Genomic DNA, 14,883 nt, shown 5'->3' on the forward strand with positions numbered 1-14,883 from the left:
ACTAGAATCTGTTCAGGTTTAGCCATTCATTGAATTTTTATGTCAAAATTTAGTAGCTATAGGAACCGTTCGAAAAGCAGTTCTTCAAACTATCAGTGACACTTATATCATCATATACACAAGTTCTTATGCATGCATACAACAGTATCTGTTCCAGACCCATAGCCAACCTGGATTGATCAAGTTAGAATGAACTCATAACCTTATGGTGACACATGACACTGGGGCAAAAAGCCAGGCACATATGAATAAATTAACTGAAATATAATCAGGTGCCAACAATGCTGGATTTAGCAATGCAGTGCAAGTGCTGTCTATTTCAATGACACATGAGGTCAATTTCACAACCAAATGAAAACACAGGGGACACACACTTTTTTAAAACATTAATAATGCTCCAGCTGGTTTAATAACTTTATATAAATACTGTACAGAAATTTCAAAAACCTTCCACTGTAAATACATATCATCTGTACACATTGTTAGACTTCTCACAAAAAAGTTTGGTTTGACACGTTTTCAAAATCACTGTTCACGTGTTCCATTGAAAAGCCTCTTCCTATATACATTCACATTTTTATTTGAAATGTACAACAAATTCAATAACCATGTCAGTATTACTGCATTTTCTTAATTCAAGTTATAAGATATTTTTCCTTCTGTGAGATACCATGTACAATATATGATGTGCCTTTTGTAAAGATATTGTTTCTTTAATCAATATCTTTAACGATGCATTCATCCTAAACCTAAAATGTTGGATCTGAAGTGAAAACAAATGTTGCGGTATCTTCAAAAGGAGTGGAAAACACATGTTGAGACTGTGGCTACACTGCACTATAGATGTAGCATGTGGTTAACCATTTGAGTGCTGTAATATTTCCCACTAAAATTTCAGTGTGACATTTTACCAAGTGTTATGAATTTTTCTGTAATTTTTTGATAATTTTGGACCCTTTTGGCCACAATTCTACAATGGCTACATTTTCGACCAAAATTTTGAGAAAAATCTGAAAAAAAATTGTCAAGATCGGAAAAAAGTTGCTGGCTATGTTATATTTACAAAGACAACAAAAGTTGACTTTGGCACTCAAAGGGTTAACACCTGAATCTGTTGCAAAATCTGTGATACACTATAATGATAGATCTGGTACACAGTTAATGTTACAGTTCCTTTCACAGACACCACTCAGACATTTTTGGAACCCCTTTGAAGACAAACATTTCACACAGAAGTTCATATCATTTGCAAAAACAATACGAAAGAAGAAAACATGACAATATATGAAAATTGATATGTTATCACAATGACACTTTGCAAAAGGGAAACCTATTACTTTGTATTCTGTAATAAATGTAAAAGCTGCAAAACTGTACAATGAAATCTCTTTCTTAGCATGTATCCAAATATGGATCACATTGTATGCAAATAACCTATTAATATGCAAATGACTAACTAATATGCAAGATCATCACCATAACGGTTTTGTTATTTTTATCTGACATGTAAACTTGCACAACAAATGTTTGTGTTGTAATTTAAGTATGCTATGGTACAAACTGTTCTATTTCAACTAAATAGTTCAATGACCAGGTACTTACAGCGTTCATGTTTTATTTTGGTTGCCAAATGTAAATATTATTGTTTTAAATGGAATGCAAACTGAATGATTATTACTTTTTATTCTTTGGCAAATGGATTGTCAAGAATGAAGCTTTCAGGTGCTTGTGAAAATAATTTTGTGCTGTTTTTCCTGACAAAGCTTACAAATTTAATGAGTCACCTTTGGCTTCAGTCGTAGTGCATCTCTTGAGGGATTGTGAGGAAATGGCTTTGTGATTAAGTATTCTCATCGCTTGACTTGTGTGTGTTTGTAAAATCTAGGAAAGTCACTCTGTGTGGAGCATCAGCAACTACAGCAGTGACATTTACTTTTTTGTACAGACAATTTTCTTCATTCCATGCTGGTACATTATATCATGGAAACTGATCAGTTTGCCTGTCCCTGTCCATTGCTGAATTCATGTGTTAAGAGTACATTGCTAGCTAAGCTTCACAACAATTAAAATTGGATTAGCAAAACTAGTACAGGCATTCAAGATTTGTTGTGGTTGACAAACCAAAGTGAAAAAATAAAGCGTTAACACTGAATTCTAATAACTAGCTATACTTAGTGGGCAGTGTATATGGTGGTGTTGAATTCTTTTAACAATGAGAATATTTACTTTTGCTGTTCGTGTGTTTGAAGTTTGCAAATACTTTCAAAATACCAAATTTCGTTCAGCCTCAAGTCGTAATAGCATATCTAGAAATATCATATTGAGCATGTGTAGAGGATGTAGGAGCTGTCACCAGCAGACTTAGTGATAACTCTTGATTTTTTTTGCAGTGTCCTAAGGTGTATGAATGGTTAAAATGGTGGTTGAAGAGGATATCCAATTCCTTGGTCAAGTGTCAACTCAAGCCGTAACATGAAATAAACCTTTCTGCACCAAAGTTGGCTGAACCCTATTGTTTTCTACAGCAATGTTGAACCTCCATACTTGAAGATGGGGTCAGACATGCAAGTGTTGGATGAATGGACCAAAGGGCATGCACTTTTATGAATTTCAGTAAAATTTATCCATAAAATCATTATTCAATCATTGAAAACAGGCAGTCTATGTTAGCCTTTGTATTAACACTTTCAGTGATATGCTTATGAATAAAATGAGTGATAGCAAATTTTATGGATTATATAACCCTTGAATTCAAATGGCATCCCTAAAAAGAGGAAAATACTGTATTTGCAAAAAACTTGACATATGTGGGTTGAAACTGTGTACAAACACTCTGTGGGTAACACAGCATTGTCATTTGACATCCACAGTGATGCCTGTGTTCGATGGCAGAGTCTCCCGGCCTGAAAATTGGTGCCTGGGAAAACAGAAGTGGTGTGACTGTAAACAGCCTGACATGTCATGACAGACAGCGACTCTGTGCTAGGATGCAAGTGACACATATACAAGCAAGTCAACTGCGGAACTTAGGGTGGGTCCATCTGTTTGTTAAGGCAAACACATGAATATTCTTTGCAAGTCTAAATGACTAAGGGCTGACTTTATGAGATCATACTGTTGTACTTTGCCCTAGATTAATGCTTCAACCATCCTCCATCAAACACGTCCATAAATATCAGTGAATTTTACAGTTTTTTTCTTACAAAGTGACATCTTGCTCCACCAGTGCACTATAAAACTTTGTTACAAATATTTGCTATTACGAAAGCAATACTTGAACCTTAGACCCAGTCATAGGCACAAAAACTTTATGAATTCTACAGCTCTGTCAAATTTTTTGTCAAAATATACCACTATTTTTTTTTAACTTCTTATAGTATTATTTGGCTCAACGCCAATTTTACACAGCCCATCACGATAATATTGTGATGTGTCAATTCACAGCTTGTAATGACATCAATATATGAACAATGACTCAACATTCACCTGCAAGATCTTATTAATCTTAAAGAGAAAATAGACTGCATTTTTCACACTGTACATAAAAAGACAGTTACGATATGAGGATCTCTTGATGTTTTCAATATTGTAGGTCTTGTAGTAAAAGAAAGCAGTGTATTTTATGTCAAAAGGGAAAGGAATGTTTCTAAAGATATCAGTCAGTCTCTATATGATTTTGAATATCTTAAAACTGTTACGGTTGCAAATATAGAATTACCCTTTACTTTGTATATTGTGTATTTATGAACTACTAAAAGATAATTTTTTGTTCTAAAAAAGGGCTCAAAAGCACTTGGTAGGAAAGTTGATATTTTTGAACACCTGTCACCATGTATGTGGCTTCCCATGGCGCGGAAATCTGAAGCCTATGGGGAGAAGACTTGCTTACACAGCTTTGCAGTATGACCTACACTATTTTTGTACTACGTGAATGAAAAAACTTGCAAGATGTGGCTAAAATGAATTTATACATTGGCATCAACACTTACTAAGTATTTGTACGGCTAGCCTTAACAGCAAAAAAAAATAAAATCAGTTTTTCATTACTGTTATTGTTATGAAAAAGCAAAGAGATATAGTAAAACTTATCCCTTGTAGAAATAATTATTGTTTGAATCATATGTTTTTATATTTTCATACTCCCTTGTTTGCTAACATACTCTTATTCTGACATGTTCAATGTCCTTTAAATCTACCTATTACCCTGTTTAGACCTGTTGCAAAAAAAGTATGTAGTTATTGAAAGTGGGAAATTGAAGAAAACTTCAAAATATACAAATATTTGACATATGAAATGCTGTACAAAAATAAATTTCAAATTCTTCCCTGTGGCAATCTTATAAAAAAAAAAGGCAAAAATATAAGCACCAGCTCACCATCTTAAGCCATCAGATGTTTGAGGTTTGCCACAAACCAACTGTCTGAGGAATGGTTCTACTCCGGAAAAAAAGGACGCGATGCGTTCTACAGACTCAGTACGCCCAAATAATCATGTGATGCCGGTACAAACAAACCCACATGTGTACTAACGCGTATGGAAATACACGTACGTCTGTGCGCGTTTGCGCACATGGCTTTGTTTGTACCATGGTCGATTCGAATTCCGGGTTTGGCCTATTCTGGTATAATTCAAACAAATGAATATCCTTTGCCATTGATCGTTGTAGCAAAATGGAAAAGTTCAAAGTTCATTGAAAAGTTCAAAAGTTAAGGTGAAGGTCACAGCATGAAATACAGAACATAAAGGCAAAGATCCGTTCTTTTGACTATTTATAAAGGTGGTTACAATAAGTTAATTTGATAAATTTGATAATATATATATTTCTATATTAAAGAAAGTCCAGCATATACTCTACATCTCAAGTTATTTTATAAATACCATTGCTACGCATAAACAAGAGAAGCTCCTACACCCAAGAAGTTATTTTTATGATAGTCAAATGCATGTACCAAACATACCATTCTTTTACGGCACATTTTTGAAAGTTTAAGTAGTGATTGCACTGAGTAATGCAGGAAAAATTCTCTTTTTACCATTTTGATAACAATATCAAGACACCCACTTGAATAAAATATTTCTCGGATATCTTTTCCTGAGAGCTGTTTGGAAAAAGTTGGAGTATGTTGGTGGTTTAATACGGTAACGATAGTTGACTGAATGAAATAATGATTCATGTTGACAAGCCTATCTATGGACCTGATTGGAGCTGTAACCAGGTGTAATTCTTCAAATTCAAATTTTCCTCCCCTGCTCATGCGAGCAGCCTTTGTGAAATTATGGCAAGGTAAACATTTCTCATCAAAATGTTGAGGACGAGTGAAAATTCATGAATACACGTGACTAATGACTTGTTTTGTGTTCATGGACACAAAGCTTAGTCATGTGGATGCTTATTGCAGAATGATCAATTGCTCAATAACGCTTACCGACAACAATAAATCCCTTGACCGGCAATAAATATTGATAGATTGCAACGTTTGCAATATAAGCCTGCAATGTCATTCACTTGTTAAAAATCTACTTATCACTTCCCCTCTCATTTAGAAACTGTTGCAAGGCAGAATAAATTTATGTACAAAGGCAAAATTCAGCTCTCTTGGGTTTTGTAGCTTGAAAATTGGTGAACGCGAATCAAAACATTGAAAGAGCCACATTTCTCAGTGTTTTTGTCATTAAAATAAAAAATATTTTTATTTTGTAGTACTGTTCTCAGGATCTAATCAGGTAAGACACTGACGCATCACGGCAACCTTAACACTTCTGAAGTTTGGAATCATCCACATTGATGTTCTGTAGATAGGACTATACCATTACTAGGCAGGGAGTAGATGGATGCCATTCAGCTGAGGGGTGAACACCTGATTAGATGCAGGTCAGTCACGGCAAGAAGGATCTTCTAACCGGCTTGAGGTCTTCTGACATGATTTCAAACGTCTCGGTCGTGACATTGAGCGGGTGTCCTAAGAGAACCCTCTTCCTGGTGCCTACAGTGTAGTCATGCGGGAGAATGAAAACCACCGAGGTCTCCTTCGGTGCCGTCACCCTAATGTTTTCGTACTGGGAAAAGTTGTGCAACCGGAAGATGAATCCAATGGCAAAATACACAGCCAGTTCAGGGATTTCAAAAGTCAAGGTTTTAATCCAGGTGTACTCACTGAGAAACGTGGCCAGTGTCACTATGACAGCGTACAGCATAGCATAAGTGGTGCAAACAAGTCTGAGCTTGACATACATTCCAAGTTTCTCCTTCAACTGGTCCTGGACAGTGATCTGGCCTAGGTATTTCAATTCCATGCGGTTGACAAAACTCTGAGCTTCAGCAAGCTGTCTCCTGAGATGTTCTATGTTATAGGAGCACCATTTGAGGCTTCTGTACATAATGAAAACGACACTGCACACAGCAAAAGCCTATTGGGAAATGAAGAAAACATGCTAGGTTCAGGATTCTGATTGAGCTGTTGATGGCTTCTCAAGCATGATGGATACATTTTCATTCAATACGAAGACACTGCCACATGGGATGGCAATTTACGGTACTCTGTCCAAACTAATCTGTTCAATCTGTAGAAAATTTTTGTGCCTCATCTCATTTCAGAAAACAGTCTGAACTACTTTCAAACTACATCACACTTATGGTATGAGAAAAAGTTAAAAAGCTACTATTACAGTCAGGAGAAGGGAAAAATCAAAGGTGCGTCTTGTGATAAAAAAGATGAATTTAAATTCATTGAAAGATATTGATTCAGACAGCTGAAGCGCATGTCATTTACCAAACAAAGTGAATATTAAGATCATGTCAGTTGCAAAGTAGGTCTATTGTTGTGAATCTGTAGGGAATGTACAATTCATCTAGCTTGATGACTGACTTTTGCCATTGGCTGCTTGTAAAAACTGGTCCAAAACACAAATACATACTTACTCTAGGCAAACAAAACTTGAAATTCACTAAAGTTACTTTTGAGAAACACGTGTGTGGTACAAGAACTATTGGTTGACAGAGGCAACAACATCAGACCCATCAAAGTGTGCAAAAAAGTTCATGCAAATTTCTATTCAAGAAGGAAAAGAGAACTACATAACAATCCCTCCATTTCATAATGAAAAAATGAGCTGGTATTATTTGATTCACTACGCTTGGACCTCAAGTAGTAAAGAATACATGAAGGGACTTTTGTTTTGACAAAAATCAATATCAAAATATCAAATCCTATAAATTTCAATCAAAACAGACCAACGTTTGCAAAAGGAAAGTTAAAGAAGCACTTGCTAACACTGATCGGCAATCAACATTATAATGGACTCCAATGGCAACCCTGGATTATATCAGATTCCACTTGGCATAAAATATGTATTGAAATTTGAACTTATTATGCTTCATGCTGTTTTCATCTGAGCTTGACATTTGGTAGATGACTGACGGGCAATGCAACTCTGTAACTGAATACTTAGTTGAAATGGCTACTGGTACTTACCAGAAAATAACTGTGAACCCATGTGACACAGAGTACAGAACCAGTGAAAATCATAAAAACAACTGCAAATAAAGTGAAAAATAGAACGGAAATGAAATAAATTATAATACAAAATGCCTTTGGTAGAAATTTACGAACAGAGAAATTTTGGAAATGCAAAATTTACAACTTCTAGTTGACAGATTGATCGTATCAGAAGAAATACCACAAAAGCAAATCAAAACATCTGTAATATATAACATTTGCAAATATGTACAACAAATTTCTGGAACTCTTGAACAGCTATGTGTGTTGTAAGGCCAACAACAGAATATGATTCAATGTATCTCTACAAGTACAGACAAACAACTGTGCTAATGTTAGCCTTCTGGTGACATTGGAAAATGTCACATCATTTATATCAAGGTATCTTGAAATAAAATATGTTAAGTATAAGTAGCCTTGCAAACACCATATTGTTTGTGACAAATGAATTCTAGTCTAGAATTCATTTGTTGGCAATGACGTAGGTCCTTATGAATAAATAGGATCTGTTGACAAGTTGGACCAACACTGGACATATATATTTGCATAACTTTTGTACGGAGAACAATAAACTGTCTCTTACAAACCAAACAAAAACTATGCAACCTATCAAAAGTTACAGCTAATGGAGCTTTATATAAAGAACCATCTTCAAGTTTCTCAGGTTTCTCTTACGAGAAATTTTGCAACTTGAGAAGAATCACCATGACATACTAGTATCAGTACATATGCTGTGACTTTATTATTTGATGAAAAACCCTTTTTTTTCTAAATTCTACATTTTTTTATACTTATCTACTGTGTATGATCTATGTGGCAACAAATTTTACACTTGCTGTAAATTTATTGACTTTTTTGCTTTTGGAGCATTTTAATTTTGAGAGGTCTGAAAAGTTGGCAAAAAAGTGTAAGGAAAGGCATGCAAAATCTACATTGCAGAAATGTAAGATTCATTTTCTCTGATATGTTAGAAACTCTTATAATGGGCAACAAGTTGAAAATAAAATATTTTACATTATTATAATATGAGAACGTTTTGGTGAGTATGGATTACACCTTTCAGATATAACTTTTCATTTTCCATTAAATACTTGAATGGAAGTTCCACTATGCTTTAGCTCTCTGTATCAACATACTAATACCAATGGATGAAATTTGATGTGGTGTTATTTATGAAAAAATAGAAGCTACTGGGAGTCGGTGTGTGTATTCGTTTTGTAATGACACAAATTTACTCGAACTTAATAGTTAATAGAAAAGAAAGCTTTTGCAAGTTGCTAATTTTTGTCTATACAAGATTATTTTACTTTTCATGAATTTGTTACCGCAGTATTAATTCAAACACGATTGGAACTAATTTGGGATAACTGGATGGTGAAGTAATGTCGATTTAACCTACAAATGTAGCCTCATACTCTTTCCTTTTCAGTTACACACTTGTTTTTATGAGTAATTTGTAATATTGCAACCTTCAGCTATAGGGGACCTAATAGTTTTGAGAAGTTTGAAAAATATGAAGATCCAATTTTCCCAAATTAGTTCCAATCGTGATATTCAAATCAGCTTGCATGAGATCATTATTTTAATTGAAGAATAGTAGAGTTTAATGGCTGTGTATGACGTAGCCTGGTACGACACGTCGTTTCTCAAGATGTTGCTGCATGACTTTTCAATGTGATGTCTTCATAGGCTTCAAAAGATGTTTAAAATTGTGATATTTTGCCTTTGTTATTGTCTATATAGGTCAAAGGCAATTTATGCAAATCACTACAATCAAATGGTTTATTTCTCATGAATAACCCAGATGGATATGTCACATCCACATACAGAGAAATATGGTATTTTATTTCATTTGACATACTTTGGAAATCCCACTTGAGTAATACAAAGCCAAGTTACCATTTTATATACAAAGAGACCATGAGTTTGGGATGAAAGCATAGAAACTAAAGTGTAATGGACAACGGATTGATTCAGGACTGTGATGATATAGTCTCATGCCTTACTGTATATGTGAAAAGAGCAAATCAGGACATCAAATAGAAAAGGTAGCAGTCAAATTGCCAACTAACAATGTCTGGATTGTGTACTCAACCAAATGGAAATAATGATACCCAGAATTTAGCGCAGCATGTATGAGACTTAGAGCATCGATGATGATCCAAATATACTGTAATTAATCCGACAGAGCTGACCTATGACCTCTAGGAAAAGAGGATTAGCCAATGACTGAGCAGGCGAATATTGATAGGCAGCCATTTAGTTCAGTCGCGGCATATTCCCCAATTACCCTTTTATATGTTAGAAACGAAAAATGCTGCAAAGAACATCTTACGTTGGGGAAGATAACTCAATAGCAGATGTATGACCAGGAGCACACATATAATTATGTTGCCTGGCTCAGAATATCAGGGTGATGTTGTAAACTGATCTCAGTCTACTGAATTACATGATGTATTTATCAAAGAGTACATTAAAAAATCCAATGTAATAATTGCCATGGGTACCATTACCCCTGCTTTGGTTTTCTTCATAAACTTATGATTAAATCAGTTTGTCATATCCCTGTATACCTGGGGTCCAACCACACCTCTTGAAGTACACCAAGGCTCTGTCAATGCTTAGTAATGTAAGCCTTGGGTTTAATATCCTTTCAGGTACTAAATGTTGGTTAACCCCATGGCTTGCTATGCAAAAAGTTGGAACTCTACGCAGGAAAATAGGGGTTTGAGGGTGAAACTCTCACATGATGATATGATAGAAGGATCGACCACTGCTTTGCAAGTAACCAGAGGTGGGCTGAGACAGTGATGATAATTGTAGGTCTATACACTTTTGGTAAATATTTTATGTTAATGTCTCCTTGTATATCATATGGTCTTCTCATCTAATTTTTGTCCCAATATTGTATGGCCTTGGACACAATTGTTGTGTTCTCCATATTCTAAATTTTGCCTACAGGTATTTTCAGAGCTGTATGATAATTGATTTTCTACACAGCATGCCTGTGTTAGGTTATACAGAGGGGGACACAAACAAGCTGTGGTTATGGCAGTTCACATTTGTGTCCTGGGGCATAACAGTAATCCAGGTCTCAGAAAATTTCCTTGTTAATATGAAATACTTTTTATAGCAAGGTACGGTAATCTTGTTTGCCACCGAGTTAAACCTGAGTTCATGTAGCTTGAATTTCATCTGGGTAATTATACAAAACAAGTACTGGTTGTGTGCAATGACTGGCTGTTTTAATGATGACAAATGTGAACGTTTCAGATCCATGATTTTCATAGCTAACTCACCGAAGACAAAAATCCATCTGAATCGCCGTATATCCGGACGCAAGACACACCATCCTTCTGATGCTATCATCATTGTGAGGAAAAGCATCGCATCCTCTATACTTTGCACAATTTCTCGCAATATCATTACTGCTTGTGATTCTGTGCCTGATGTACAGAGACAGTAGAAAGAAAAAAAGAAAGAAAAAAAGAAAGAAAGAAAAATTACAGCAATTAGCCATATAAATGTACATGTATTTGATTCATCCTTGAAACCCCTATTCAATGGAAAATGACACGCTGGATTATGATATCCTGACCCAAATCCTCTGAACAAAATTAATTACTGATCACAGTGGTTGCAACCACTGTCATGACACTGTGATCAGAATTTCCATAGAAAGACATCAAATAACCTTGTTCACAAATGCATGCACTCTGTCATGTATGTACTATGTATACGTGCATATTTATGTCTGTATGCATGTGAATTTATGTTGAAGTGTTTATGTTTCTAAATATTGGATTAAAATATATTAATGGATAGATGGAGGTTTTTATTTAGCTGTTTGGTAAATTTTCTTGAAGGACTTTAGGACAGTGCTTAATTTGAACATCAATCCATCCATTGATCTACCTATTTCATACTATTTCAATTTTTCATTGTAGATCAATACGAAATGAACACAGGTGAACCTACAGACAGGCTTGGACTATGTGTCAAAGAGTGCTAGTAATGCTACTGTATCCCTGGGTGCCATGTCATTAGGAAAACACATACATTTTTAGAAAGAAAGAACATTGGTAAATCATTTTCTAGCCTGAATTTGATATGCTGTATGTCTTTAGTGAATCAAATTCTATACAGTATGTTGAATGTGGTTGCGTGTTTAAATCTTTGAATGTCTTCACACTTGGAAACCAAACGCTATATTGACACAAAATGTAAAACATCATGCTATGGCTTACTGTCCATGATTCTGTATAATTCAAAAGCCCTTTGTATGAAACATTTCCTTGAATATACAATCGCTGCTGCTAGACTAACGACCCAAAATTTCACATACCTTTTTTCTCTATTCCATGCCACCAAAGGAAAGCCAGAATCACCAGAAGTATTTTGAAGGTGGGAGCAATGAACAGCACCTTGTGTAATGGATTGGAAAACTGAAGAAAACAGAAGAAATGAAAATTGTCATTAAAATTTGAGTATCTCCATATGTATTCAACGATCATCATTTCGGCAACAATGACCAAATTTTCTTCCATGCGTGGAATCTTGTTGTTCTGTGCAAACTTCACTGTGAAAGGAAAAACTGTAAGCTGAACACGTGTATGTGTGCTTTGAATGCTTGAGTGAAAAAAAACAATACAAAAACCTGACATAAAAGACATCACTGAATAAAAAGTATGATATACACAAATGAACCAACTAACATGAACCAAAATTGCTTTACTCAAATACAAAGTACAGTGTAATTATTACAATTGTCATATGGCGTTGTAAGATTAATATTTCAACCTGGGAAAAGCTGTGAAACACCAATTCCCTCATGGTAAACAAATTTAATCATGTTGAGTGTTGCAGACTTTCTTTTGACAAAGGACAAGTTAATATTTGATGTTAGCAAGCTTATGCTGATGTCCCACAAGAAGTCCGCTAATTACAAACAAATTTGGTTCACAGAATTTACCATGTTAGGTTGTTCAGAACATTTTATCAGTAACCTCTCGTCACCTCTTAAGGGACATTTAACCATTCAAAACCCTACAGTTTAGTCTGTGCCAATTATTTTTTATGGTGGAGTCAAACTTACATACAGGAAAATGGCGGGATCAGAAGGTTAAATACTGGAAACCAAAATATCAGAATTTTTATCAATAACCATTTACCTGCAATTTAGTTTGCGAACTATAATTATCTTGAGTTATGGCCTTGTAGTTACATTTTATCTTAGTTTAAGTGCCAATATCCTACCTTCAACAGATGTAGTTGGTATGTTCATGTCATCAAAGCTTTGATGTGAACTGTGTCTAACACACACATACACACAGCCAAACACATGAAAGGTTACTAGAGTACGGTAGTCATCGGCGTGTATGCAACACTGCTAGATTGGACTCACTTGAGACAGTAATTTGTTTTGGTGATGGAGAAATGGGAAGCACTAGTGATTTCCTGGCTCACTATTCTAGCGTACTCGCCTGAAAAGTTTAGCATCAATGTCCGCGCTCTTTACGCTAATGCCGCGCTCCGCTGTGCAAGTTCTTAAAAGCATTGGATCTGCAACAGGAAATTGACAAGAAGCCTTAGATATGGTGGTTGAAAATAACTCAATCGTATCCAAGGTCTGCAGTAGCTTTTTAGATTTTCTATCAGGAATCCATCTCCTAATCCACGTCATCTTTTATTCCATCATGACAGCCATTATTTTAAATCTATTTCTTGTTCGTTTTTCGTTGTTACATTTAGCAAGCCCAAATTTTCACCGCACATAAAGCAAACAGTTCAAAGGAGATATTGAGCTTTGCTTGAAAAACCCAGCTTAAAATTATCTATCAAAATTCATTGAAGATCTATGGTCGTTTCAAATGAATGAACCCACTAAGCAAAACAGTCCCATGAAGACCATCACTTTTTATGATCACAATGATAGCAGAATAATAATCATGTCAATAATATGATACTGGTGAGTTTGTAAAAATATTGATCTCCTGGGGCCAGTCTTTCAGATGTAAAAAAACTATTAAGTTTAAACTTCAGCTACTTATGAAAGTAAAGAAGCCATTTTATTTCTCATTTTATCTTTTTCATATTTTGCATATTTATTCAAACTCAGTAAAGATTGGTGGGGGATTGCTTTGTTTTGAAGAGTCTACAAAGTGCATATCTCATTGACTGTAGCAAAGACAACTCATTTCATCAAACTGAAAACATAATGAGAGATGAAGAAATAGTCACAAGTGATGAAGACAAGACTCACTGATCCTTTAAAATTTGAGAACTCAAATAAGTATCCTGGGTTCATTGGCTAGGGGTTATATAGAACTGATCTGCAGAACTGCTACAAAAATATTTGATGTTGTGGGAGAAGGGGACCATTAGATAACATGTGATATGCCAGAAGGGAAAATCTGATAAATTTCCTCTAAGATGTGCTATTTAGGAGTCATATAGCTGGAAAATTGTAATTGAATTTCCTGGACATCAAATCTAAGGCTAGTTCTGAACAGAGATGTGATATATTAGAAATAGTACAAATTTTTTATCTACATGCGTGATAATGGCTACATGTACATGTATTTGAAGATGTGTGGGTACTTTATATTACACTTTCAAGCGTGCTCGATATTCCTGCTAAACTTGGTATACAGCTCAAATAGATACAAATAAGGTTATTTTCATGACAAATGCAGTACTGGTAAAATATAGAGTATGATATGGCAATGGGTAATAAAGCCTAAATTTTATATTGAGATTTTTATTAGCTGACATTGTGTACATGAAAGTGGGTGTACACATGTACCCGTACACAAATACTATCTTTTTATGGGAATTCAATGGCGCAGGATTTTCTTTCTAATGTGACAGGAAACAAATGAACACAAGCCAATCTACTGTCTTCAACAGTGCAATCATTTATTCATCAAAATTACCACAGTTTCTGATACCAAATGTCCACACTTGATTGTTTGTTCCCAAAGGTTTAAATTGATGGCATGACAAACAGCTGGATTGGGGCGACTCTTATAACTAAAGAACAACACAGCACAAAGTGATCCGCAACAGGAGGAGATCTAGCAGTCAGTTATCTCTTACTGCTGGTTTACAATTGTGTATTCAAAGCTCATCTCAAGCTACTGTAAAGGCTATCATTGTTAGATCCTAATAAGTAAACATGGGACAATCAAAAGCAAGATGAGTCCTACTTGAATTGAGTAATTCTATCGTTTAATTTCAGAATAAACTAAACTACTGTATCTGTATATAGTTTCAACAGTATTAAAAAGAATACCGGCATTTCTAATAGTAATACGGGTACCAAATGATCAGACATGCTATCCTAAATAGTATTTAATGATTCTAACTCTGTCTTTTTAGCTATAG

The 14,883-nt window shown here is 35.1% G+C and overlaps 1 protein-coding gene across 1 annotated transcript in view; it reads right to left on the bottom strand.

Annotated features, from left to right (window-relative positions):
* Positions 1 to 376: 376 nt before the first annotated feature.
* The window catches only part of LOC139119877 (uncharacterized), a 43,618-nt gene continuing 29,111 nt past the window's right edge, over positions 377 to 14,883 (bottom strand). Inside the window, exons 5-8 of the mRNA XM_070683811.1 lie at positions 11,843 to 11,942; positions 10,797 to 10,943; positions 7,474 to 7,535; positions 377 to 6,409 (exon numbers count right to left, since the gene is read on the bottom strand). Of these exons, the coding sequence (XP_070539912.1) occupies positions 5,879 to 6,409; positions 7,474 to 7,535; positions 10,797 to 10,943; positions 11,843 to 11,942 (840 nt within the window). The 3' untranslated portion in view covers positions 377 to 5,878. The remainder of the gene's footprint in view (positions 6,410 to 7,473; positions 7,536 to 10,796; positions 10,944 to 11,842; positions 11,943 to 14,883) is intronic.

This window comes from Ptychodera flava, chromosome 20, assembly GCF_041260155.1.
Source record: "Ptychodera flava strain L36383 chromosome 20, AS_Pfla_20210202, whole genome shotgun sequence".
Lineage (NCBI taxonomy): Eukaryota > Metazoa > Hemichordata > Enteropneusta > Ptychoderidae > Ptychodera > Ptychodera flava.